Here is a 27,933-nt window from a genome sequence, read left to right as displayed (position 1 = left end):
CAGTGAGGCAGAAGACAGTGGTAAAAAGTGGCTAGTGGACAGACAGTTCAAGACATGGAGGTGGTGAAGAGGCAGACAGACTATGCGGAGAAGTCTATTTCTCCTCTTCCCTTAAGTGAAGCATTGAACAGTTCAATGGCCCTGGGGACGAATGACTTCCTCAGTCTGTCTGTTGTGCAAGGCAGTGAGCGAAGTCTCCAGCTGATCAGGCTCTTCTGCTTAACAATAGTGTTGTGGAGTGGATGACACTCATTGTCCAAGATGTTGATCAGTTTGTTCAGGGTCCTTTTGTCAGATATTGAAGTGAATTCACTATTACCCCCACCTACTGAAAATTGGCAGTTTTTCTGCTGAGGAAAAAAGTAGAGAACAAGGGAACTAGCCAGTATTGGGGACATTACAGGGGTCTTGTGATGACATCATCTATTCCTGTTCTGATATGTTTCTATATATGTATGCCCTCTCCGATATGTATGCCCTCTCCGAGGGATAGCGCCACTTTACCAACCAATATCCTAAAGGACACCATCAGGTGAACTTCTGCTAGATTTCTTCCATAGGTTATGTCTGTATGTCTATCTGGAACCTAGGTCATTCAGATTGGCCATGAATCTTAATTGTAAAGTTGATATTACACTGATGGGTGGTGTTCTGCACCATAAATGGAATGTAACAAATTATGTAAATGAAGTCTGCTTTTGACTGAAGTCTGAACTGTAATGGAGATAAAATTGGTGATCTCTGTAGGTAAAAAAAAGTTATCTGTTATGTAGGAAACCTAAGCTGGGTGATCACGTTTTAATTTTTCTGGGGTTGTTTAATGTCCACTTTCAGGCTAGACTAAGTTTAGAGTACATTACCAGTGCCAAATGCCTATACATTGGAATTATTTACTAAAAATAGATTGTTAAAGGATAAATCCGGCGAGTTAACAAATAGATCTCTGTTTCTCGAGGTCACTAAGTACTGTCTGTATGTAAAAACCAATTGGTTTTACCTAGCTCGAGTTGCTACAGTCAGCAGCTAATGCAGCCAGGCAGCTACAGCGCTACACTCTGGGGGCATGTCCGTGAGCTCCCATGTACATGCCCCCAGAGTGTACCGTTGTAGCAGCATTGCTGCATTAGCTACTGGCTGTAATAACTCAATCTAGGTAAAACTGATTGTTTTCGAGTTTTTTCCGTACCGACAGTACTCGGTGACCTTGAGAATCTATGTGAAAACTCGCCAGATTTCTCCTTTAATTCAAGGAGTGATCAGCAGGATTACACATTAATTCTTTATTGATGATTAATACAATTGTATTTTTTTTACCTGCTGTCCACTACCTTACTGTTTACTGATTTTGTCGATTCAAATCATGTTCAGTGGCACACGCTTCAAAGGAATGTCTCCCTCTATTGTAATTTATACTACGCTTTTCATTGGAACATGGAAAAAGTGTAAGGATGATGAACTGAAAAGAATATCATCTCTACCATAGTAAACATGTGTTCAACATAGACTTATCTTCCACTTACTCCATCGATAATTTACCGAGACTACTCAACAAAAATACTATTGTTAAAAGTTACTGAATAGCTGTCAGCTATTCATATTTCATTGTATACATCACACAGATGTTCAACTAAAGGAAAACTATTCTGATGAGATTCTTAAAAACAATATGGGTATTTCTGGTGTAACCTTGCCTAGTTGTAGATAGATTAAAACTAAACCACATTGGTAAATAAGATCTTTAAAAATCATAGTGAAACTCTTCCTTAAAACCTTTATTAGGAATACAATGTTTCAATCATGCATTTTCAGTGAGTCATGTTCACATCAAGTCATATTCACACTGCATTCAATTTACATTCTGGAAATGGCTTGTCCTTGACTAAAAAGACATAGTCCGTCAGTTTAGATGATTTCATAATTACAGGATAATTGTTGCCTGTTCATGGAAGCAGAATGACCTCAACAGCTCAATGAATGAGCATCTGAGATGTGTGGCTAAAAATTACATTGCTTAACTTAAAGCGGAACCTGAGAGGGCCTCTCTTTCAATACTGTATGATGTTGTAATGATAGATTAAAGTAACATCAATATTGCAGCAAAAAAACTAACTGAACAAAAAAAACTTTTACAAAAGAAAGCAAGAAACCAAGGATGGATAAAACTAAATAAACCTTATGAACAGCATATGTTGTAATACAGTTATTGTAAGAAACATATAAGAAAGAGAGAAAGAAGCAAATGCAATACTCGAAAATGCTTCCAACTGTAACTGATTTAAAGTAATTTCATTCAAATCAGTTTTGCCAAAAACACCAAAATAATAACAGTTAACCAGTTTACTTAGATGTGCACCCAATTTAAAAACAAATCTTATTATAACTCTTATATATATTACGGTATATATGTTATTTGCTTGTAGGTAGTTGGAGATGTGTAATTATTATTTTGTTACAAAAAGTCACCCTGTACTTATGCGCTTGCATACAACTATGCATCCATGTTACTGAGCATGTATACATCTAAGCTCTTAACAGCTTGCTCTTTTGTGTACTGGCTCCACTGTACTGGAATTTCTCCATGTCCTTCGAATGTTTTGTTGTACTGTTTTTCTAAGTCACTTTTAAATCGACATATAAACCACTTCCAATAGGGTAGTTCAGAGATGTCAGGAGTGATGGACCAGTCAGCATATCCTGGCCCAGCCCTTTTATATTCTTTAAATGGAATTGCCACTTCATTGTCATGTGATGGATAAAAACTTTTATCATTACTTGCTACAGAAGTTGTGCAGAAATCTGTACAGAGATTTGTTGTATTTCTAAAGTACATTCCCGTTATTCCATATGAGCGATGGAATGGGACACTGTGATCAGTGCCTTTGTGATCTTCCAGGGTGCTGGTACAGATTGCATAACAGAAAGGACATTGAACCCAACAACACTTACAGAAATGTTGAATTAAAATGTCATCAGGTTTTATCCGAAACAGCTCCGTTTTAAGGTGAGAGACTTTGCTAAAACTCTCACTGAGTTGGCGCTCAATTGTTTTAAGGCCATTACAAACTACCTCCTCAAGAAAGCTAAAATCAGTGATCTCAGAGGCATCAGCACAGGACTTTTCTGCAAATTTCAACTCGTCTTTTAGTTCATCAGAGAAAAGCCTTAGCCACATGTTGGCATCCCCATTCATTTTTTTGACCTTTTCTGTTGCCGTTTGTGCTGCAACACTCGCACATTTGGTCTTGTGTTTCAGGTTTTCTTTAATCTTGGAAAGTTGTTTGGGACTTTTTACTTGCTTCATATATTGCTCAACCTGCTCTGTTATGAAATGTTTGAAGTGTTCCTTTGGATTTTGGATGTACTGCAGGAACTTCTCGAAATTCTCCTCCTCTGCCAAAGACAGGAGAATGTGTCTTTCCAAGTTAAGTCTGTTCCCATTTAATGCAGGAAGATTACACTGCATGTCAGCTGCTAAATCAACAGCAGTTTGGTCATACACAGCCTGTCTGATGGACAGCTTCAGTTTGCTGCATATGAAATTTGCAAGAACAGCAGATGATTTTGCCCCTTGACAAAAACTAGTAAAGACCTCGTAAAACTGGCCTCTCTGATCCTCTAAGTAGATGAATCCATCATTAGCTTTTTGGAATTTTCGATGAAGTTCTGCAAATTTGTTGCTTGCAACATCACACACAAACAATAAAAGATCTACTGCAAAGATCTTTTTGAAGGCAAAACGTCCCTTCATTACCTCTTTCTCATAACCATCAATGCTCTTGCTGGCTGAAGCCACTATCGCTTGAATGTACGTCTTATTGTAGCCCATTGCGTCATCTGAGTATTGTGTGATAATTTCTTCAGATTCCTCTTGGATTTTTTTAATTAGGGACTTTATAGAGTGTTGATCTTCACCTGTCAAGTCATGTGTCTTGAAGTGATCCTTAACCAAGCCAAGTTTTTCCATGACATTCCCCCAAAAAGCTACCAAAGCATAGCGTTTTTTCTTGTTTGCTTGTTCTTCAGACTTTTGACTTTGAAGCTCTCTAGGCATTACATACATGGAATATTCTCCCCTAAATGTAATGGTTTTATAGTCACCCTGTTTTTTTCGACCATTCAGAACACTTTCTTCATGGTTCTCACTCAGAACACTTACAATATCCTCCCAAATATTGCAGTCTTTCACACGAGGTAAGTCTGATGTCAATTCCGGGAGCCAGCCTTCCCACATTTGATCAAATTCTTGCTTAAGAGCTTTTTCACTTTTATCCAGTTGCTTGAGATTCAAGGCAAGTTCTTTACTTCTTTTGAAGAGAGTATTTTGGTAGTGTACCTTCCTTTCATCCAGTTTCTTCCTAGTCTTCTTTTGCTGAATAAGGTCATTCAACTTTTTTTGTGTCTCTTTCACAAGATCACTGTGGACATCACATATTTTGCGTTCAAATCTTCCTCTCCACTGTACAAGCATTTCCTTGTCTTTGTGTTCATCAAAGTACTGGGCCATTGTTTTCTCAACCTCTTCACGTTTGGGCTTCATCTCTACCAACAGAAATCTGTCCTCTATAGTGTCTAGGATGTCATTCTCAATTCTGTTGTGCAGTTTGTTTTCGATGTGTAGCATTGCTTCTCTGAGACTCCAGGTCCATTTCACATATTCTGCCTCCAGCTTCCTATACATGGCAATTTCCAATGTGTTCTTGAAACTAAAAACAAAGTTCTCGTTCAACAAGGCATTCCACAGATCAGAGACCCTTGTTTTAAACTCAGAGAACTTCACACCTTGTGATGTTGAGGCTTTGGTTAGTATGGTTTCCTTCAGATCTTGGATATTTTCACTGTAGGATGGATTTGGAGGGGCCATGGGTGGACTTCCCTCCCACAGTTGCGCAAAATACTTCACATCTTTCTGTATGTCAAATGCTATGACATCACTAAAGCACTTCGCATCAGAGTCCTCCTCTTTGGCTGCTAACTGTGTCATCTCATCCAGTTTGTCTTGAAGACGTCTCTTACCCTCCATGTTCTTTTCTCCTGCAGTGATATCCCCAACATTCTGATGTACAAATATACAACTGGGTGACAGTTTCACTTTTTTCATCCTTAAAAAAGCCTGCACAGCTATTTGAATGATGTCTTGCATTTCAGAGGGATTCTCCCCAAATATATTGATCAAGGTCATGTGTCCTAGGCCAATCACAAATGTAGCCAATTCATTGTCATGGTGGATAGTTGCTTTCCCAGCAAGCTCTAGGGCTCGTAGTCCCTCAGTGTCAACCACCAGAATATAGTCAAACTTTGTGCTGATCTCCTTTGACACACTGACTAGCTGCATGAATGCCCCTCTGGTGCACCGTCCAGCGCTCACAGCAAACTGGAGTCCAAACATTGCATTCAGCATTGTGGATTTTCCAGTGCTCTGAATGCCCAAAACGGACAAGACAAAGACCCTCTTGTCTCCAATTTTCTTTATGACTTCATCTAATACAGCATCAATCCATGTCATTGGAACATGAGCGGCATCACCATCCATTAGCTCCAGTGGGTGTCCGGATATCATGAGCTCTGCTGCCATTTCTGGGAGTTTTGAATGATCTCCTCTTCCACATGTCACCGGTATTTCCGCTTCATACATCTGCCCCATCTCTCGCAGGATGTGTTCCAAGCCAAAGGTTGCTGCATTCAACTGATCAGATATGTTCTCAAGCTCTGTCTGTTCTTTTTCCAGCTGGTTTGATTTGTCATGTTTCTTCTTTAGTACCAAAACTTTAGACCATTTTTCATCATATTTATGATGGAGTGCCACTAGCTCGTCAGATGTGCAGCTGTCCATCAGGATACTGGTCCATTTCAAAAAATACATTCTACTATGGAGTGGGAATGAGTCCATGGCCCCCAAAAACAACTTCATGAGGTTACTGCTGCCAGCATTTCGCTGCCTGGAACGCAAATCTCTCATATCCTTGTCTATCAGAATTTTTTGTACTTCCAAGTTTTGTCCTCGTAGGCGAAAAAGGTCTTTTTTTTTCTGGCACCATTCATGCCATAATTTTCCTTGGCACGGCAGAAATGCTTCCTTAACTCTTGATTTGTTTCTCTCCATCAAACCCTTTATCTGCAGTGCAATCTCTTTTCCCTTTTTGCAATCTTCATCATCTTCATCCACTTTGATTCCAGGCTGCTGTGCCAGATTTTCAAGCTTAAAGTTTGTGAGAGACAAACTATCACTGATTGCCTTTTTCAGTTCTTGAACTATATCTGACTGATTTCTGTCTCTTAGTCCTATTTTGAATTTCCCTTTGCACAATTCCTTTAGCAGGGAGTCGTCCTCAGTAAAAAGACAAATTAGAGGTGTTTGGGAGCTAAAGAGGTCTTTCACAATTGCCTTCCTTGGGTCATTCTCACACAGGTTGGGTAAGAAAGCCACATTAACTGAAGCCATTTCTGATAAAATTGTTTGCTGCATTTTAGAGGCCTCCCCATCACCATGGAGATTACAGATGGCAACACATTCAGGAAAGTGATCAGTGTCCTTACCAGATGGACAGTACCAGGCAATCTCCACCACACCGTCCATCAGCATACGGGTCCTGCTACTGCCTGGGCAGTGCTTGTGGAAGAATGTGCTGTGTCGCTCATTGATGAGACTGTTTATAAGCTGGGACTTGGATGTGGACACGTGTCCAAGCCTGAAGACAGAAACCATTGGTGTTTCAACTCCATACATAGGTTCTTTATGGATGCTTACTTTGCCTGAAGCATTAGTGGACTTCCAGCTTTTCCAGACTTCGCGGAATGCCCACAGAGGGAATTCAATCTCTGAGGTTGAAGGATTTGGCACCAGCAGAGGCAAAGCATACTGACACATTGAGAGTTTGGTCAGCAGATACTGCCTGAGGAATGGGTCAGCAGAGTGAAACAGTGCCATCTGAATGTCCATAGGATGAATCTGAGATTGCTTTTCGACTATTTCATTTGACATATCTATTTTGTTAAAGAGAGTAGCAAAAATTACCTCCCTATCTTCATTGTCTCTACATTCAAAATTTGTTTGACTCAATTCATTATCTTCTTCTTTGATGGGAATATACCTAGCCCTGTAGTCTGTCATCAACAGTCTATTAAGATAAGCATGTGCTATTTCTCCCTCTATCTTTGGGCCCTGTGGCTGACGTGAACGTGCATCAATTTTAAGTATATCTGAAGTCAACAGTTTGCCATGTCTGTCTGTGAGGTTCAACCTTTTAAACAGTTCTTTTAATTCCACTTCAGTGTTTGCTCTTCTGGGCTCTTCTTTTTTCTTGGATTGGTCCTCAGCTGTTTCCAAACCATGCTCTTCTTCCTGGAACATCAGTTATTCATCAGCTCTCAAAATGCTTTATTTGCCTTTACACAAACCAGTTTGTCCCTAGCAAGTATTTTAGTAAGGGGAACTGAAAATATTATGTTTAATACACACTCACAACTATATACCATAATCCATAATACTACAACTGTAAAGAGAAGGAAAATACCTCTACGGCACTGTGACAGCACAGTTATTTCCAGGTAGCTTGGAAACTTTAAACTTGAAGTTTATTGTATACACTGTAAAAAATAACATTACATCTTACTGCAGTAACACAAGTATACTTTACTTACTATAGGCTGACCTAGTGTTCTTACTAGAGTAACATTAGTAATGTGCCGAACTTGCATCAATGGGGTCTAAAACTTGAGATACACGAGTAAGCTTCACAACTCAGACCTGAGTAAACTGGACTAACGCAGTGCACACGCGCACAGTCAGCAGAGGGAGCATTCTGGATTCCACAGCCAACGGTCGGCACTCGGCAGTGTTACGGTGTGGCTGACTTTTGGGATGGGAGTGTAACGCAGCTTCACCAGTGACTTGCTCTGTCCGGTAAGTTTACAGTATGTATTAATGTGTCAAATGTTTACAGTATAGGTTGAACTAACAGCATTTGTGCAAAACTGTACATTCGGTTTCATTAACAGCTGGGGTAGCTGCTAATGTTAAGTTCAACTTGCTAAGTGGCCGATATATGCGCTAGCTGCTAACAGTTTGCAGCTAACTGATAGCAGCTAGAAGCTATGCGAGTTAACATTGCCTCAGAACATGCAGAGCAGAAAACAAATATTCTAGGTATTCAAGCCCTTTGATATTTTTTGTTATCGAAGTTATGAGGAAGTGGTGGCGCCTGGGGTCTAGAACTAGGCTGTATAAATTTGCCAATAGCAGTTGTCTTCATGAGCTCTTAATGAAGTTTAGATAGTTCTAACGTTTCTCATGAGAAACGCTTGCTAGCATGCTAAGTTGATTCAAAACGTGTTTAAACTGTGTATGGTTTACGTCGATATTCCTACTGTATTGATAAAACAATTAGGATAATTGGACTCATAACCTTACTGACCGAGAAAGCCATGGTCTTTTATCTAAAATCTTTCGTTGTGATTTAGCAAGAGGACTTAGGTTGCAGTGTGTGGAATTTAAACGAATGTGCCGTTATTGAGGTGCAAAATGGCGTCATATAATTCCAACGTATGATTGACATTTTAAATTCTATTGTGATAAATGTACTAGGCCTGAAGCAATAGAGAAAATTCAGTTGCCAAATCATAATATTTTTAGCTTAACAGTATTAATTAGGTCTCTGGAGAAATAATTTAAATGAACATTTAATCAGCTGTTTTAGTTAAACATGGCCAATAGATGCATATTGATAATAATTTTGCCCTCTTTCTTTTTGCAGTTGGAAAACTGAAAATGCAGAGCAATGAACTGGACATGTAAGTTGTGCTTGTTTGGATGTGAAGTCAGAGGTCAGTTGCTCAAACACTACAGATTGAAACATGGAGGTTACACCAGAATACGACCGAAAAAAACTGCAGAGGGTGGTGAAAACTGGCCAATGCATCACCGGTTCCTCACTCCCCTCCATCAAGGCCATCCAGGGCAAGTGAAGCTTGCGTAAGGCGCGCAGCATCATCAAAGACTGTTCTCACCTCAACCACAGACTGTTCACCCCACTCCCCTCTGGGAGGCGTTACAGGTCTCTCCGCATCCGAACCAGCAGGTTCAGAGGAAGCTTCTTTCCTGCGGCTGTCACCCTACTGAACTCTAGCTCTGCATCCCGGTGACAACCAACCAACTAAGCCCCCGCCCGATGCCTCCTTGCCTGTGCCTGTTGAGGTGTCCACCATGACCATGGAAACCTTGACGGGGGACACCCACCCCCGCGGACAATTGCACTACTCTATCCCACCCATAGTGTTCTATTTATTTACAAATGTACATACTGTAATTACACTTATACATGGCATTTTCTACTGCTCTTCATACTATTCATCCTGCACATACACATATTTTTACTACTGTTATAATGTTACTGTTTCTGCACTACAGTACTGTTACCACACTGCACATAGCTGTATACTGTACATATATGTCTATATGGTTCATACCGAATATCCATATTTATTCTGCTAATACACTGCACATATTTATACCTAATTTATATTACTCTAAACCACCTTCTGTAAACCAACTGTATACTACTGTTTACACCGCATATTTCTTATCCTGTCTATGCACCACCTGTCTTTGTATATCACATTGCATTTTTCTGCTTTTTTTGCACTTCTAGTTAGAAGCAAACTGCATTTTGTTGTCTTTGTACTTGTACTCTGCAAAATGACAATAAAGTTATCTAATCTAATAGTGCCAACTATTTGTGTAGGCTACATTCTGCAAGTAAACTTTACTATCCAACATAAAGTACCCTTTACAACTCAAAGTAAGGGTAACTCATTTAACAGTAGTAAATACAACTTTGTTTTTAAGTAAGCTTTACTCGAGGGCATGAAGTAAACTTTACTAGTTGGAAGTAAGTAACCAGAACTTTAAAGTCTTAAGTAAGGATAACATCTTCTAAGTAAGCATTACTTGTAGACATCAAGTAAACATAACTTGGAAGAGAAAAGTTTTGTTTACTTAACTTATTTAAGGCAACGAGTTTCCACCCTTTTTTCAAGTAACCATTACTTATTATTTTTTACAGTGTAGGCTATTATACAATGTATATATAATGTAATGAAAAATACCTCAGTCTTTGAAGAATCTTTGTGGTCAACATCTTCAGCAAGATGATCTATTTAAAACAAAACTAAATATAAATTCCAAACTAAATACCCGAAGGTAATGGGGTAGCAAGTCCTCATGGAACTGGACTATTTTTGGCCAAGTCAAAAACAAACATGGCAAAGTTTCAGCCGCATGGTCTTTATCAGAGCATCTGTGTGTGTTACTTTAGTTTGGAATCTTATGAAATTTAGGTCTAGCACCACAAAGACTTCCAGAAATGTAATGAAACTTCCAGAATGGAGAGAAAGCTGGTGGAATAATATTGCTGTTATAATTATATTCTATTAATGTTGAGCATATCCATACAGGCAACAGACGTAGAGTAACCATTTTAATGGAAAAAGTTAATTAGCATAGCCTCGGCCTGCACCAACCAGAGAAGGAACAAACATTACATACCTGTTTTACTGGACCCAGAACATGGATCTGTTTCTGTGTTTTTCTCAAAACCACCATTGTTTGCATTTGGCTGAGATGTTTTTTTTATTTTTTGACTCTTTGTTTTTTCCTCATTGTCTCTGCAATCATCCTCCTTAAAAAGAGATGTAAGTTGGATGAATATGCAAACACAAGCACTTCAGATCACTTTGACCAATCACAAGAAAAGCACCTTAGGAGATTAAAAAAAAACACACACAAATGAGAGTTAACTCCACAGTCATATAACCACATCAAGTAATTTGGGGGCAGCTTGTATTTTTTACAAAGCTCTATTAAAAAGTATACAGTTTCGCAAACTCTCCTCAAAAGTATTTGAAAGAATTATTTTATGCAATAAAAATACCTCTGTAGAAATGTTCAGGTCAACATCTTCTGCAGGGCCATCTATTTAAAACAGAACAATATCTTTGAAATATCACCAGAGCTTGATCTGTTCTCAATCTTTAAACTTCATAATGTTTAAAAATTGACAGACAAGATATGACACTTGCCTGAGTCTTCATTATTTGAAATTGTTTGCCTTTTCTTCAGCTGTTCAGAATAGCTCTCTGCAGTGTAGTGAGTTTTATTTTCATAAATCATGAGTTCTATCTTCTTCAAAAGCAAGCTCATTTCCATTTCATTGTTTAAGGTCTTGTTGGAAGTGAAATACCTCCCACCACTCTTCTCAATCAGTTGCTCAAGAACAGTGTTTCCTTTCAGGTCATCTACAATTGAGTCACAGTCCTCTTCATTTTCATAGGTGAAAACAATGATCAAAAAGTGTAGAGAGGAAGGTCCAAACATTCTTTGAAGCCACTCCACCGCCATCTTGTCTCCATCAGTAAGCCGGTGTGGTGGTAAAATGTAAAGGAAGGCATGGATTCCATCTTCACCTAGAGTCTGACCCATGTAGTTATCCATTGACTGCTGACAATAGTTCACTTCATGCAGCCCAATCATGTTAATCACAGTGACATCACGCCCTGCGATCTTGCTTTCTGTTGGATTAAGTTGTGTTAAACCAGGACATCCTCTAAAGTCTGATAAAAGGCTCCCACATCCAACCTTCACAGCAGTAGTGCTTCCAAACAGTGCCAAGCTGAAAGAATGGCTGATCTGATCTGCAAGAAACAGAGAATATTTTTACTGGCATACAAACTAAGTCATGCTTTTGAGGCAAATTGTGATTTTTTATTTTGTTAAAAACAAATCAAACCAAGAAATACCTGTTTTACTGGGCCAAGAACCTGTCATCTTTGACTTTCCCTCATTTTCTCTGCTGGCACCATCCTGAAAAAGGGATGTAAAGTTGTGTGAATGTGAAGTCATAGAGATCTTGTCTATATCTTATCATTTAATTTCTCTATGCCAGGGGTGCCCAAAAATACTTCTGTCTGTCTGCATACCGTAGCATTGACTTGTAATTATTTAGCCTATTTAATTGCTTAAAAAGTGATTTACTTTGACCTAGTGAAGCTGCCCCCAAAGGTTATGCTATATGCTATTTAGTAAATGTATATCATGATCTGACTAAAAACTGCATCATTTTTGTTTTTAAAAGTGTGATGGAAAAAAAACCTCACTCTACATTCACATTAACTACAGAGAGACAACTCCTGAAACTCGCTGCTGAATGAAATGAGTTTTTAGATTTAATAGTGCTTATTCCTTGCTAACATTTACAAGATATATAAGGGCACAGACCCTGACTAAATATTGCAATGCATGCTGGGAAGCAAATAACGCTAAATAACGATGACAGACCCTTCAGACTCCATTGATGATGATACAAAAAATATACAGAAATTCATTCTTAATAGATCCTTCAGGGACTGTTCCCTAAATGTTATTTTATAGTTTGACAAAAATTAGCTACTTCAGAAAATGTTCTAGGAACGTTCATTAAAGGGTACAAAAATGTAACCTTAATATAACCTTCAGAGAACGTTCTCTAAAGGTCTGCTGAAGCTGAACCTATGACACAAACAACTTTAAGAGAACATTCTAGGAACATTTACTGAAGGTAAATACAAGGTTTCAGAGCTAGTGAGCAGAGCAGATGGAATTCTGTTGGAGCGCAGAACGCTTTTTAATTTAGAGGCCGAAGCGGCTGCTCTGTTCCGCTCCAATTTCGCTCACACCACGAGTCTGAGGCATGCCCAAATCCACCCAGAATTCTTCCTTCCTAATAAAACCAAGACGGTTAAATTTCAAAGATATTGGCCATAATAAGTTCGTTGATGGGGATGGAGTTTGCTAAATATTTTAGAAAGGAAACTGATAAGTCATACAAGTGTACTATTCCTACAAAACACCTAGATACTAATGTAGAGCAAGAACAACCATGTGCTGACAGTGTTTCAGTAAAGTAAAGAGTAAAGATTCATTTTGGAATTAGTACAGTATGCTGTGTTTGGAAAATAGGCTCCCGCTGGATTTTCATGTGAAAATGTATTTATTTTTTTGCATATTTTGCTAGTCTAAGGAACAAGATTTTTTTGTCTTCAAATTTTCACGATCCATCTGTAGTGTTTTTAAAATAAGCGATTATATCAAAGTCCTTTTAGGCAAGTCCTTCCACTCGGCGAACATATTGTAATACCCTGGAAATCCAGAGTTCTCGCGAGAGCACAATGGAATTGTCTCTGCGAGACACTCTGGCAAAGAGCAATGATGCACGTTACTTTTTCCCCTTGCATTCCGGGGAACCAGCTAAACTGATGAAGACAGCACACATTGGTCGTAGTGTTATCCGATTGCATCGAAGTCCGAAATCATTCAGAGTAAACATGGTCTAGTGTTATCCAATTGCGTGCAGTGAGATTTTTAAATGCATGCTTGTTGCGCCCCTCGAGTTGGGCCATTACATTTCTCTTTGCCAGACCCTTAATCTTTCTAGATTATCAGGGTCTGGATTTTCCAGGCTAATATTGTAATGCTTTTTGGGCACTTATCGGGCATCTTTTTCAGCAGAAATGCGTGTGCACAAGGCTTCACGACACCTTGCTCCAGCGGCGAGATCACAACACATGATCAACGTTTTTTCAGCAGGGGTGGGATATGTGTAGACAACTGCAAACTAACCCCAAATTTGCAAATTAGCACGTGATGTCATCTAGTGACTTTTGGAGCCGCCTTAGCTACTTTCCATTTGAAATAGTTGGCAACACTGAGCTCCAGAGCAAAGATGCCAACATGGCCGACAGCACTCACTGAAACAGCCAAGGTGGAGATACTATTAAGACATTCAAAACAACCGACAATCAAAAAATCCAGTGGAAACTAGATGGCAGAAGTGTGTAGGCCAATCGGCCCACCATTTTTTCGCCACCTACAGATGTTTGACAGGTATAATATTTCGAAATGCCATGTTATTTCCCATAGACATTCGACGCCTGGAAGTTGGGTGGACAAGGCTGTTTCGGAGGCGGGACTTATTTTCGATTTTCGAAAATCGAACCTGGGACAACAAGTCACCTGCTTTAGCCACTACACCATTTATCACTGTGCTGATAAGAGTCTGTGAAGATTATAATACTAGCCTATCAAAAAGCAAGGCAATACTCAAATTAACATAAATAGCAAGAATGAGCCAAGTAGGGGAGTTAGTCTCTTAATGAAAATTAAGCTACAGGATAGATCAATCATTGAGTCACAAGATAAATATCCACTTTGTAATTTTTGGTTAGGCGGTTGTGATTTTTGGTTAGGCGCTCCGGACACCAACTGGAACTACCAAGGAACGACCAGGGGCAGTTGTTCAAACGACCAAACGTTGTGTCCTTGTTTGCGATTGAGAGTTTGAACTACCTTTTCTAGAAACACCAAATCCAAGAACGACGGAGTGAACTACCAAGGTTGCGACGCAAGTTAGCAAACAACGCTTTCTAGAAACGAGCCCCAGCTCCGCTCACTAGCTCTGCAGCGAACCGGAACGTCCCTTGAACGTTACGTGTTTGGGTTGCTTCACTCCCTCAACGTCAACGTCATCCGCAGAATATCCAGATTTATACGTAGGTCTGAAAGCAGCTAATAATTGTAGGATTATCATTGAATTTTGCCTCAGTTGTCTTTGATTACACAGTTAATTAAAATATTTTTCTATCATAGTCTAGAAATTAGGCTCGACATCCTAGTCTCCCAAGTTATTAAGTGCATGTTTATAGGGAGTTTCCTCAGGTAGGCTAGATGGTCCAAACACTGGCATAGGCATATCAAACATGTACTTGTACTATTACAGTATTTATTTGCCTTTAATATATACATATAAATGTTTGATGAAAATGAGGTAAAGGGATAGGGTTTATGTGTCATGACAGTGTCATCTCACTCTTATGTCGATACTGTCAAGTAAAGTGTTACCAAACATTGTGACTTACGGTGTCTTTGGGCAATGGTGATATCTGCGCTGGCTCTTCAGGCTGTGGGTCTATAGATGATGAAAAACCATCATCACAGTCCACCTCCATTTTGTCAGCATCTGAGAGGTGGCATGCCTCACTCTCCTCGTTCATCCCATTTTGCCCACCTATACTTTCAGCAGGGCTGGTCATCTTTGAAGCCATAGCTAGCAAATTATCTTCATCCTCACTGATATTCGACACTTCATGGCCCTTAAGATGTAGGTGATGGAATGGTAAATTAATCGTGAATATCTTTTTTGTATCGCTATGACTATGATAAAATATGCTTGAAATGATGCTTGGATAGTTTTGTGTCCCACAGTCCCTTTCTTACAGTTACAGAGAGAGAGCATGAGAGCAGCCACCCCACCCACCCTCAAACCTGAGTTACCAAACCTGCAGCTTGACTGTAACACCAAAGAGCCATCATTGGTATGGCAGTCAGAGCGCATACTCATTTGTAGTGACAGTACTCCATCACAGAGATACTTTATTTATCCAGAGGGAAATTTAGAGTAATCACTCAGGTACACTTTTATCATGTCAACATTATCTGAAATTATTACAGACTACATTCCTAGTCGTATTTAGTATGACTACTTCTGGAATGAATGTAAATTTATCTCATTTTTGTGGGTGTAGTTTCTGTACACTGACTGGGAGTGAAGTTACCTGTCATCAATATGAGGATACATGCTTGTGCTAAATTTAAGCATTTTGAGAAATTTACATAAACAATAATGCCTTCATTGTAAAACTGTAGTTGCCATTAATGCACAGTGATTTGAAAAATATGCTTATAAAACGTGGGAGGAATTAATGGCAAGAATATGTTTTTTGCTTAACTGAAAACATTGTGACTTACGGTGTCATTTGGCAATGATGATATCTGCACTGGCTCTTCAGGCTGTGGGTCTATAGTTGATGGAAAACCATCATCACAGTCCACCTCCATTTTGTCAGCATCTGAGAGACAGCATGCCTCACTCTCCTCGTTCATCCCATTTTGCCCTCCTATACTTTCAGCAGGGCTGGTCATCTTTGAAGCCATAGCTAGCAAATTATCTTCATCCTCTTTCGACACTTCATAGTCCATAAGATGTAGATGATGGAATGGTAAAATTCATCATAAATCAGTTTTTATATTGATGTTAATTATATTATGTTTATAAAAAGACAGTTCTCTGACAGACACAGTGTACATCTTACAAACCCAGAATTTATTTATTTATTTTTGTTTTCATTTTTGGCACACCCTGCTGGCTGTCTAGTGGTTTTGGTTTCTGTTCTGTGTCTGTCCTTACCCAGGTGCCCTGCCAATTGACCTGTGATGTGGTACACCTGGACTGCTGCTATACCATACCTGCCAACACTCCTGTTTTTCCCGGGTTTCTCCCGAATTTCAAGGTCCTCTCCCGGCGCCCTCCTGTTTTGTTATTTCTCCCGGGAAACTCCTGGAATTTGCATGACCATCAAACGTAATGTTAAAATCACAGATCCATTCATTTTTTCTGTTAGTCTGACATTTCCACGGTTGCCAAGTTGCCTACACATAGCCTACACAATGACCACCCTTTTGTCATAAAACCTGGCAACCCAAAACCCAAATAAGGAAGCGGGTGCACACTGCGCAGCCACTAAGTCTCATAAGCAAACGGGCTAGTTGAATAGCCTAGTTTGTCAAATTGTTAGAAGAAATGTTGTGATTAACACATCACATTATAACTGCTATTAAGTGTTGTTGATACACAATAGGCAAATTGTGGGGGAAAAGGTAAGGCTATTTGCACCCCTGGTACAATTAGCAGTGTATGCTATTCGTACCCTGGTGCAATTAGAAGTGAATTCTATTCATACCCCGGTGCACACAGTCTGGTACAAATATCAGTGTATGCTATTTGCACCCCTGTGCATTTACTCTGGCATATTGATCACACAATGTAATAAAATAAAATAAAAAGAGCAACATGTTTTTGTTGTAACGTCACACAGGGTGTGAATAGCTCAGCTGTGTAATAGACACTCTGAATAAGGTATGCTGTTTGCATCAATGCAAAGTTAGAAGTAGGCCTAGATGCTATTCGTACCCTGGTGTATATAGTAATGTATGCTATTTACACCTTGGTGCATGAACTAGCTAATTGTTGCAATCAAAACTTCCGTTTGAGAACCGATTTCTTGTTCAAATTGCGCGCCTTCTCATCAGAGACGTTGCTGCACGTGCGCACTCACTCTGCCGAAACACATCATGCGGGAATCAAACCCCGGACCGTGTCTGTCACCACTGCATTATCTACTTCCACAACTAGAGGGGTGTTTGCAGGTAAACGTATAGTTTACAGGCCTGAGTGTCATATTCAAATAACAACAACTAACAAACTAGAAAAGCATTTCCTGAAGGAAATATAGTGCATGAAAATGCAAAAATATGATGAGTTCATATGGTTAAATTATTTGCTTGGTAGATAAGGTTTACTATAGTTGGAATGACTGAACAGTTAAATAGGTTGATAATTGAAATGGTTAAATTATTTAGGCAGATAGTTGACGATAACTAACAGTTGGAATGGCTCCAATGTTTGCTAGTAGTTATGCTAACTATGTTAACAAAGATAATAATGTTAACCAAGTAACCATGCTAACTAGCATGCTAACAATGTTAAAATGTTAACTATGCTAACCATATGACTTAGCTAACCTAGCTAATCATTGTTATTAGTTATGATAACTATGTTAATTAGCATGCTAACATGCTAATTATATTAACCATGTGACTTAGCTAACTTCACTAAACATTTTTAACAGTTATGCTAACTAGCATGCTAAAATGTTAGCATGCTAACTATGTTAACCATGTGACTTAGCTAACTTAGCTAATCATTTTTAGCAGTTTTGCAAAAAATGCTAACTAGCATGCTAACATGTTAGCATGCTAACTATGCTAACCATGTGACTTAGCTAACTTAGCTAATCATTTTTAGCAGTTTTGCTAAAAATGCTAACTAGCATGCTAACATGCTAACATGCTAGCATGCTAACTATGTTAACCATGCTAACTAGCTACAGTGGGTAGGAGTCATAGTTGATGACAAGTAACAGTTACAATGGCTAAACAGTTAAAAAGTTCAGTAGTTTAAAGGGTTAAATTGTTTAACAGTGAAATATTGTAGTGAGGACTTTTATTTTGAAACAGTTTTTGACAGAGGAAGCAGTTGAACAGGATGTGTAGTCTTAATAGGGCCAGTTTGTATGCTTAAAGCCTGAGACTGGCAGTTGATGCAGCTGGCCCGAACACCTGCCATAGGATTCTAATTGCTTAACGGCTCTATTGTGATGTCATCAGTCCATGTTAAGTCTATGGGGAAATTTTGAACAGTTTTTAATTAATAGTTTAAAAAGTATAAAAGTAACAAAGCTGAAAAATACAAAGCACCCATGTCCTAAGTAAGACCTACGTAACATAGTTTGAATGAAGTTTCTACGTTAAACGGTTGAAGCTGCATTAAGTGCGTTAGAAGAAGAAGAATAAGAAGCCTAGGAAGAACAGTACAGTGCATTTTCATGCACTGTAATAACATAACAAACTGACGGTTGTAGGCTATGTGTTCACTGAAAGAAGATTATGAAAATAAAACACAACTTTTCAATCTAAAACTTAATATGAACAGATATCAGGGTTGCCAACTCTCACGCATCTGGCGTGACACTCACGCTTTCAGCACCAATCTCACGCTCTCACGCACACGCAAGAAATGTCACGCTAAATCCATTCTTTTTTTTTGCAATCCGTTCATTTTTTGTTGATGACTAGAGTAGACCACAGCATTGTTTCTAAATGACAGGATACGAGTTTAAGGCATACATATGTCTAGACCAACAGCAGGTAGGTCTAATATCCGCCTAAAACATTCTCAGCGCAGTTTTCTCTGATTGTTGATTCGCTGACTAGGCTATTTTAATCCGGTCCGCAACACCTTCACGGAACACGCTATGTAACCCAGCGTTGTGTTGAACCTGCACGATTCAGCCCTGCACACGCCCGGGCTCGAACCCGCGAACAGCAGCACCTCGGATCGGGAGGCGAGCGCGCTAACAATTGAGCCAATAGCCCAGGCCACAATCAGATGATGTAGGATAGTATAGAGTTAGATAAAGTTGGATGGCTCCAGAACTCACACCAGTGGATTGGGTCTTAAAGGAGCCACACCACTTTTATGACAATATAGCTGTTCTGTTGACCTTTAGATTTGTTGCTACTGGGCATGAAGGACAGGCCAATTATGAGTTCTGTCCAACATTGATGGTAGGTTTAGAAAAAAAGTCAGCACATTTGAATCATATTGCAATAATACCAATAACCGTGATCATTTTGGTCATGATTTTTCATCAAATGTTCATACTGTATCTCTAGTGGCTGGTAGACTTTGGAATCCACCAGCCACAATGGTAGGTGGAAAAAAATATTTTAGGCTATTTCCATCCCTGATACATAGGTACACTCATACACACATTCATAAGTCTCAATCTGTCCATTTCTTTCCACAAAACTCGCCAGAAGTCGTCATTTAAGGGGTATTTTTAATTTTTTTCTACTGAGCTATTACCTTTTTCAGGTGGGCAGGGGGGCCCTTTTCATGTCTGTGCCCAGGGGCCCAGTAGCTCATAATCCTTCCATGCCACGGGGTTAAAACACTGATCTTGTTTTCAAGTGCAATCAATAATTTAATTGTACATTTTGAAGAAACTTTTCCATTCTATTAGGGTTTTTTTTTTTAAAACTTAAATCAGGGATTATACTGTACATAGCAAAAAAGTCAGGGGACAGACATTTTTAAAATTAGGTTTAGGGAAAAATTTAACGCACACGCACTATGACTTCACAAAATCTCACTCCAGCCAAACACCCAAAGTTGGCAACCCTGCAGATATCAATAAACCCCTACCTCAAGCTTACCTTTGGCGTGTTAATACATTTATGTTGCAATCTTGTTTTGAGCTCCATAGCATACATTTGGGGGCTCATCTGGGATACTCCTGATTGGCTTACCTGTCATGAGTATTTTGGAATTTGTTTTTTGTAAATGGACAACTAATTTTTGTGTGTGTGCAGAATGGCAAGGTAAGTGATAAATACTGATTTGGTGGAGTTTCCTTGAGAAGTCGCGCTACTGATTTTTTTCAGGCAATATCTGAGGAGGGGGTTAGAGAGTGTTTTAGTCATACATGCGCCTTGTAAACGTTTTGAACATTGTGGTTGCCCAAGTGTGAAAAGCACACTTTGTTTGTGGTCTTTGTTCTCGCTGACCACTTTTTGTTTTAAAGGCCCAAACCCATTTCTTATTCTTACCCCTTCAACCTCCCCTACCCATTTGTCTATGTCCCTCGAAACAGAGTGGAAAGGGGTAGGGGTGAAAAACATATCCCCCTTGGAAATTACACACCACTAATATATTGTTACACATCATCACTAGCTGTAGTAGGCTACATGCGATGAGTGTTTATCACAACAAACTTCCAAGATGCTGTTGGTAGCTGTAGGCTATGCATTAATATCAGATGTGATAACAAAAGTTCAGCAAATTTCGCTGCTGCTGGACATTAGTTAAATTTCGGACATGGTATGCTGTCAACTCATACAACTCAACTCATACAACTCAGACATAGTAAATATGTAACATGATGCGTGACTACCGTGCAAATCAGAAACTAGATGTACCGCAGAGCGGTACAAAATATGACCGCCGCCCAGTCCAGCACATTTTTTCCACAAAAAGAAATCACGCTGAAAGGCCTATATGATTCTAACTGTCTCACTAAATTGCATTATCCGCAGTCAATTCTCACTGGTATCTGCTAGACAACAAGTACCAAAACATGATTAGTTCATAGATTTCACTAGAGCACGACCGATAAAGGATTTTGAAGGCTGATACCGATACAAATATTTGTTGATTTAAAAACCCGATATTTCGATATATCGGCTGATATATATATATTTTTTCAGAAACGCGAAACAAAACATTAACAGATTTCCCTAACATTAGTTATTTGTAGTTATTTATGAGTATTGACTAAAATAATATGATAATGCATTTTAAAAACAAACTTGTTTATTTTTAAATAATATTGTCACAGTGGAACATCGAAATATATTAAAGTTCTGATAAATAAAATGTATAAAAATAGAAACTTAAGATATTAAACTTAGTCTTTTGAACAAAAACACAATAACAACAACAACCAAATCAAAGTTACCAGTATTAAAAGACTTGGTAAGCTTCATAAATATAACTTTGAACTAAGACTTAATTAGTAAGGGATAATGTATAGAACGCCGGTCATTATGGAGAAAATAAGTCCCGACAGGGCGAACCGGACCCTGACGCGCCAGCGGAGGGGTCTTGTTCGCCCTGAAGGGGCTTATTTTCCCATAATGACCGGCGTTCTATACATTATCCCGCTTATTATACGGCTAGCGCGTCGGGCTCCGCTGGCGCGTCGGGCTCCGCTGGCGCGTCGGGGTCTGGTTCGCCCTGTCGGGACTTATTTTCCCCATAATGACCGGCGTTCTATACATTATCCCTTACTTATACGGCTACTTGCCAAAACGAAAAAATAAACTCCATGATATGTCTCTTTACACTTATTTGTTACCGTTTCGTCGTGGCTTTTGCTGAGAAACAAATAGTTCGCAACACACGCTGAACTTGAATCAAACATTCTTTAGAACACAGCTGATCAACCGTCTGCTTTCACTTTTGAATGAAGTTCCAAGCGAAAACTCCGTTGCCATTGACAGCGGTCATTCTTGTTTTCAGAGGTCCTTTCCCAAGAAATAATGACCGCTAGAACTTTCGGAAATCCCATTCAAGTCAATGGAGCATTCTACTTGCATTGTGAAGAGCCGTATAATAACAAAAAATAATGATGACATTATTACTATCATCATCGTTTGTATTATCATTAAACAAGATAAAGGTCACTCCTAAATGTTTGCGTGTGTAATAATTAGTCCCTATTGCCTTATAAGCTACCTTATAATTACAATGTCAGCTTGCTTATCCCTTTACCTGCACTTTTAAAATGATTTCCATCAAGCTACATCAAACCATTTTCAATCATCAGTTGCTGCCTGCCTTCTAAAACCTACTATTTAGTGATCTAAATCCATTATGTAACTTGTTAATGCTGCGGCTGAACGACAGTCTGAAACGCACACTTAGCGTCATTGGATTTCACACACGTTTAAAAGAAAAGCTAACTTTTATGCACACGCTACGTTTGATACTTTTTCTCTATGTCTAAATGTTCACTCCTCGCACGTCTAACTTACATTTTACAATGCAGGGACTGTAACTACAGATATACTAGTTATAAATACAGTAATCATTACTTTATTAGGCAGAATAAGTTCGTTGTGGTTTCCAAGCTCATTAATGTTAACGTTAGCGGTCTTCCACTGATATTCATGGCATTAGCTAGCTTTGTGGTTAGCTAGTCTATGATGAGCCATAATTTAGCAATGAATAACGTCATACTGCAAATTGTAAAACATACGCTTTCAAAATAACAGGCCAGGGAGAGATGATACGTCTCACTGCTATAACTGTCACGCTATTAAAGAAATACAGTCATATTCAGTCACATTGTCAAAAGTTAAAAGGACAGACAGTCAACTACACTGTAACAACGTAACTTAATTACTAGCTAATTCCGCTTCACTCGGCTTATTTAACAGCAGCAAAACTGGACATCGTTTTCACGAATTTTGTCATGCTTACTTGAGTTAAGAGAACTGATGTGGATGTTCTTTTCAATTGTTATACCAAATCACCATGAACACACTTAACTGATGATCTCACTCGCGGATAACTGGTTCTCTATGCCCGACTCTGGCTGGATCAGCAGGTTGCAGGATGTGTGGCGCGTTATAAACGAGTGTTGCCAGCAGGGACGGTGTAGAGTGCCCTCTGGTGGACAAACAATACAACGCCAACACTCATGACATGGTTGAAGGGTGTTTCGTCCGTTTTTATTTTATTTTTAAAATAGTCATTTATCGGCCATTATAAATGCCGATACTGATAGTTTGGAAAATGCCTAATATCAGCCGATAATATCGGCTCGCCGATAAATCGGTCGGGCTCTAGATTTCACATGTAAAATTCATTTTATACAACCCCACCTCCATCTTGCCTGTTCATAATTCTGAGAAATTCTTGATTGTTTGTGTTATGTTTATGTTATGTGTGTGGGTGTGTGTGTGTGTGTGAGTGTGTGTGTGTGTGCGTACTTGTGTGTGTGCCTGCGTATGTGTCTGTGCATGGAAGCGTACATATGTCTACTGTGTGGGTATGTGTCATACGTATGATTACTGTGTGTGTGTGTGTGTGTATCTGTTTGTGCACATGTGCGCACATGAAATGGGTTAACATGACCCCTGGAGGCAAATATACGGAAAAAAATGGTCATCCTAGGCCCTACAGTTCTCAAGATATTCACAGAGAACTGTGTCTGGCCTACCCTCCTTTCGGGGGGTCCAGTCCAGCGGGGGGGCTACAGATCAAAACGAAAAATGACGGTTCCATGCTATCCATGTGGGGGTACATGCCCACCAAGTTTTGTGTACCCCGGTCTTTCAGTGTCCCGGGAATCCTTGTTGGTGTACATCACTAAATGTACACATAAATTGTTTTATTGTAAGGCCCCCCATGAACGAAAGTACACAAAACTTGGCATGCATTCGGAGGGTGTCATAATGATCCTACACTTTCAATTTCGTGCAGTTTTGACCATGTCAGCCAGAGATATTGTGATGAAAACACCTCATTTTTTGCTTTTTAATTTTTTAACTAGGTGGCGCTATACATGAAATAAGTGGTAATGGGATGGGTTGACATGGCCCCTTGAGATCAACATACAAAAAAAAGGTGGACCTCCTAGGCCCTACGGTTCTCGAGATATTCACAGAAAACTGTCTCCGGCCACCTACAGGCCAGTTGGTGTATAGTAACATAAATTAATTTATTGTGTGGCCCCCCATGAACGGAATTCCACGAAACTTGGCGTGCATTCAGAGGGTGTCATAATGATCCTACACTTCCAATTTCGTGCAGTTCTGACTAAGTTAGGTCACAGATACCTGCGATTACAACACCTCATTTTTACTTTTTTGTGTTTAACTAGGTGACGCTATACATGAAATGAGTGGTTATGGAATGGGTTGACATGGCCCCTTGAGATCAACATACAAAAAAAAAATGGTCCTCCTAAACCTTACGGTTCTCGAGATATTCACAGAAAACTGTGTCTGCCCTACCCTCCTTTCGGGGGGTGCAGTCCAGCAGGGGGGCTACAGATCAAAACGAAAAACGATGGTTCCATGCTATCCATATGGGGTTACATGCCCACCAAGTTTCATCTACCCCGGTCTTTCAGTGTCCCGGGAATCATTGACAGAAATTTGGACATGCGAAAAAGAAAAAAAAAAAAAAAAATCTGACTAAACCTATATGACCGCCGCTTCGCTGCGCGGCGGTCATAATAATGATGTGACGGTAACGTTAGCAAACTTAGCGATTTTTTGAAAACTCTCCTATGAAGAACAGGACCCTAAATATATTTGCAAAAATCAATGGCACATTCACAACAACCCATTTCCAAAATATTCATGACAGGTAAGCCAATCAGGCCTATCCAGGACAAGCCCCCCAATTTATGTTACGGAATCATTGATCACATTTTGAGACCAGAGTGTGCAGTACAGGGTTTGTCTTAATTTTACATCCACAGGTGTGCTAAAAAACTATGCCTAGCAAGCATTGAGTGCCCAACTATGACACCTTCAAAGGAACAGGTCAATTTTAATTATGAAAGTAATTTTCGCAGTGAGCCTGGCGAAGCCTATTTACAATTTTTGCCTTACAATTCCGCCATTGTCTTGTGTGGACTATGCACTGCTCATAGAGTGTGGAGAGAATAGAAATTCAGACACACCCCTTTCTCAAAATATGTTTGGACATATTGGAATATGTCAAATTACTACTCTTGCTATTGCATTCTTAGGACAATCTAGTATTAAAAATGAAGTTGTAGAACAAAAAATTGTGAAAAAACACAATAAAAAAGGTCCTTACAACCGCAGGCTCAGCTAAATGAATGCTAAGGCAGCTCTGAGATACGCTATCAGGGCTATGTGCAGGCAACCGGACATAGTCACATGGCTTGGGAGGTATTGAAAAAAAGAAGACCATCAATATAGGAAATAATGTATTTTCTTTAAAATATTCGTATAAAATACAGTGTGCATACCAGTGGCTATAAGAGGTGTGTCTGATGAGTCCCATAACTATTCTGTATTTGTTTGGAGTTACTAGATCACATGATGTCAAAGCTATTGACAAAAAAAGACTATGAAGGTAATTCAGAAGGTACTTTATAGACGGGTGGGTGAAACACTGGGTGAAACCGGCCACATTAAAAAGAAATTGAATATCTGTCGAATATCGAATATCAAACTAACTTCACCTCAGTGTGCAGACATAGGCCTATAGCCTACATAAAGTTCAGTGAAACCAGCCTGCGTCATCAAACTGTTCAAAATAATTTGCAAAATAATGTTCGTGTAACCGGAAATGTATTTATAGGCTAGCTAATACTGGGTGAAACCTTGCTCTCTTTCCACATGAACTTTGTTTGAAAAAACACCAACGTTTTGTCATTTAACAGAACATTTGCAAGTGGCTATAACAAAAGTTACACAGTCTGACAATCAACCAAGAACAATCCTCTTACCTTGTTTTTGAATGTTGAGAGTAGATGGGCAGATCCCTTTTATAGTCCACCCAGATGGATTCCTGTAAATCAAATGATCTCTCCCTTACAAAAAAAATAACTGCACTACTGCAAGTGTCAAAACTCTAGTTTTCTAACATTTTGGACATGAAAATATTATTGTACTGCACTGTACTTCGAACGGCAGTATAACTACAGTATTTTTTTGTAAGAGCTGACCTGAGCATTTTACTTTTCATAAATAAATATTTATTTCAATGGGCGAGTTAGGTTACTGAAAATTGCAGTCAATTCTGTTTCATGGGAATGAAAAGTGAAAGTAGACAAGAACGGCAACTGAATCGGAGAAGTCAAGGTCTATATTTCCCTTCGGCCCCTTCACATTTTAAGAATTACTGTTAAGGTCTGCTCTGATGTAAAATACATCTGGGGATAAAATGCAAGTGAAGTGTGAATTTGTCTGCTTCTGTTTGCCTACTCAACTGTCCCATGCACCGTCATGTTCATACAAAAAAGATCCTTTGAAACAGGCTGTGATGCTGTCCTGATGTGAACTATTTACATTACATTACATTACACTACATTTAGCAGACACTTCTTGACAATATTTAGCTATGGAAGATTTAATTTCAGTAGGGTGTGTGGAAAATATGTGAATTTCCATGGGTGTTGTTCTCCATTTTACATGGAGAATGTATTGAAATGACAAGCATTCTTCTGTATGACTCTGAATATTAGTGTAACAGGACAAGGTCCACGTCCTTTGTCTAGCCCGGTAGGGCCATTTGAAGTGGCTCTCGGCATTCAGAGGCGAGCCAATCATTGTAGGAGCAGCTATAAATTCCAACTTTTATTTTGAAAAGCCGATGTCATAGCTGCACAACGTTGTTTGTCCACCTGACTCCTGCCTTCACCGCAGGAATTCTTGTGCTGTATTGGCTTCTTGCCAGCTGTGCACATATCAAGTGACTTTCCTGGTAGCCTAATTGTGGCATTGCGTTTGTTGTAAATTTTCCCATATCATGCATGTAGTTAACTCAAACTTTGGGGTTTTAAGACTGCTGTCAGTTGCAGAACATGGGCCTCATAACAGACAACATTATGTGATTGGTATGTCACTTTAACCATCTTCAAAGAAATATGTAGCTTGCGTGGGTTTTAATTCTGTATTTTTCGTTAGCAGATCTTAACACAAGGAGCGGCAACATCAAGGCTTTGGTCCGAGTTCCGAACACTGCTGTTTTGTTTTTACTGAAGTTTGGGTTTGGCCAACGATTCCCCTGGGCATCCGCTTGCGTGTTCCAGGCCCTGCGGCCCATCAGCTATGATCGTCTTGGTCGATCCTATATGTTTATTTCCGTTTATGTACTGTATGTGTGCAACAGTCTATTGCAACACAGTCTGGTGTGTTTGTGTTTGTGCATGTGTGACTGTGTATACTGTACATGTGTGTCCAGGCCTTGTAGGCCATTTGTGTCAGTGCCTTAGTGGCAAAGGTTCTGACTGTCTGGAGAGAACCCACTCCTTGTATGTTTTTAATGATTGTTAATAAAGACAGAGTTTATTTTTTTGACCACGAACCTGTGTTGCCTGGTTGGGCTTCACATCTATCTATAAAGCAAGAAGCGTCTGTGTGTCCTAAGCGTATGTGTGTCCTAATGTCTGTGGCACGCATATCTCGCTGACCGTTTGCCAGACTGATTTCAAACTTGGCAAGTGTCTTGCTACGGGCATGAGTAAGTGCAGTGCAATTTGACGTTGTTTGAATAAGAAATGCAAAAGATATTGTTAAATATATATCTGTAAAAGAAGCCCACATTGGCTTTTGCCACTAGCCACTCCCCCTCCCACACAGCACTAAGCTACCAGTGAGGATAGAAGCAGGGCTTTGGCCGAACTGGATCAGTGTAGGTTACACGGGTAAAAGGTTAAGCGAGTGCAAGATGTGTTAACATGTCTGACCTCAACAATAAAGACCCCCTGTATGCGGTTTGCTTGCATAAAATGACTTTTGCAACAACACGTTAACACACACAGGTATGCAGTAGCTCTTCAAAATGACGTAAAAAACACTTTGGACTGTCTTTAGACTTTGAATAAGCAAACGACAATTATAACTGCAAGGTCCTAAATTGAAACGAGCGATAATGGTCCCGAATTAAAGAATGTCTC

General features: G+C 39.4%; 1 protein-coding gene across 1 annotated transcript; it reads right to left on the bottom strand.

Moving 5' to 3' along the window:
• Nucleotides 1-1,754: 1,754 nt before the first annotated feature.
• LOC143102175 (interferon-induced very large GTPase 1-like) lies at nucleotides 1,755-26,047 on the bottom strand. The gene is made up of 10 exons (XM_076265613.1): nucleotides 25,762-26,047; nucleotides 16,331-16,421; nucleotides 15,833-16,050; nucleotides 14,944-15,177; nucleotides 11,791-11,854; nucleotides 11,074-11,685; nucleotides 10,926-10,966; nucleotides 10,541-10,673; nucleotides 10,102-10,148; nucleotides 1,755-7,339 (listed from the first exon to the last, which is right to left on the bottom strand). The coding sequence occupies exons 3-10, from the start codon at nucleotides 16,016-16,018 to the stop codon at nucleotides 2,489-2,491; spliced, it is 6,168 nt and encodes a 2,055-aa protein (XP_076121728.1). The 5' UTR covers nucleotides 16,019-16,050; nucleotides 16,331-16,421; nucleotides 25,762-26,047; the 3' UTR covers nucleotides 1,755-2,488.
• Nucleotides 26,048-27,933: the final 1,886 nt, after the last annotated feature.

The sequence above is a fragment of the Alosa pseudoharengus genome, unplaced genomic scaffold (genome assembly GCF_046254945.1).
Source record: "Alosa pseudoharengus isolate Yale_2024_CS ecotype anadromous, Long Island Sound unplaced genomic scaffold, YU_APseudo_1.1 YU_APseudo_1.1_scf_4, whole genome shotgun sequence".
Taxonomy (NCBI): Eukaryota; Metazoa; Chordata; class Actinopteri; order Clupeiformes; family Clupeidae; genus Alosa; species Alosa pseudoharengus.
Note: the sequence above shows the minus strand (reverse complement) of the source record. Positions and strands in the feature narration are given on the sequence as shown.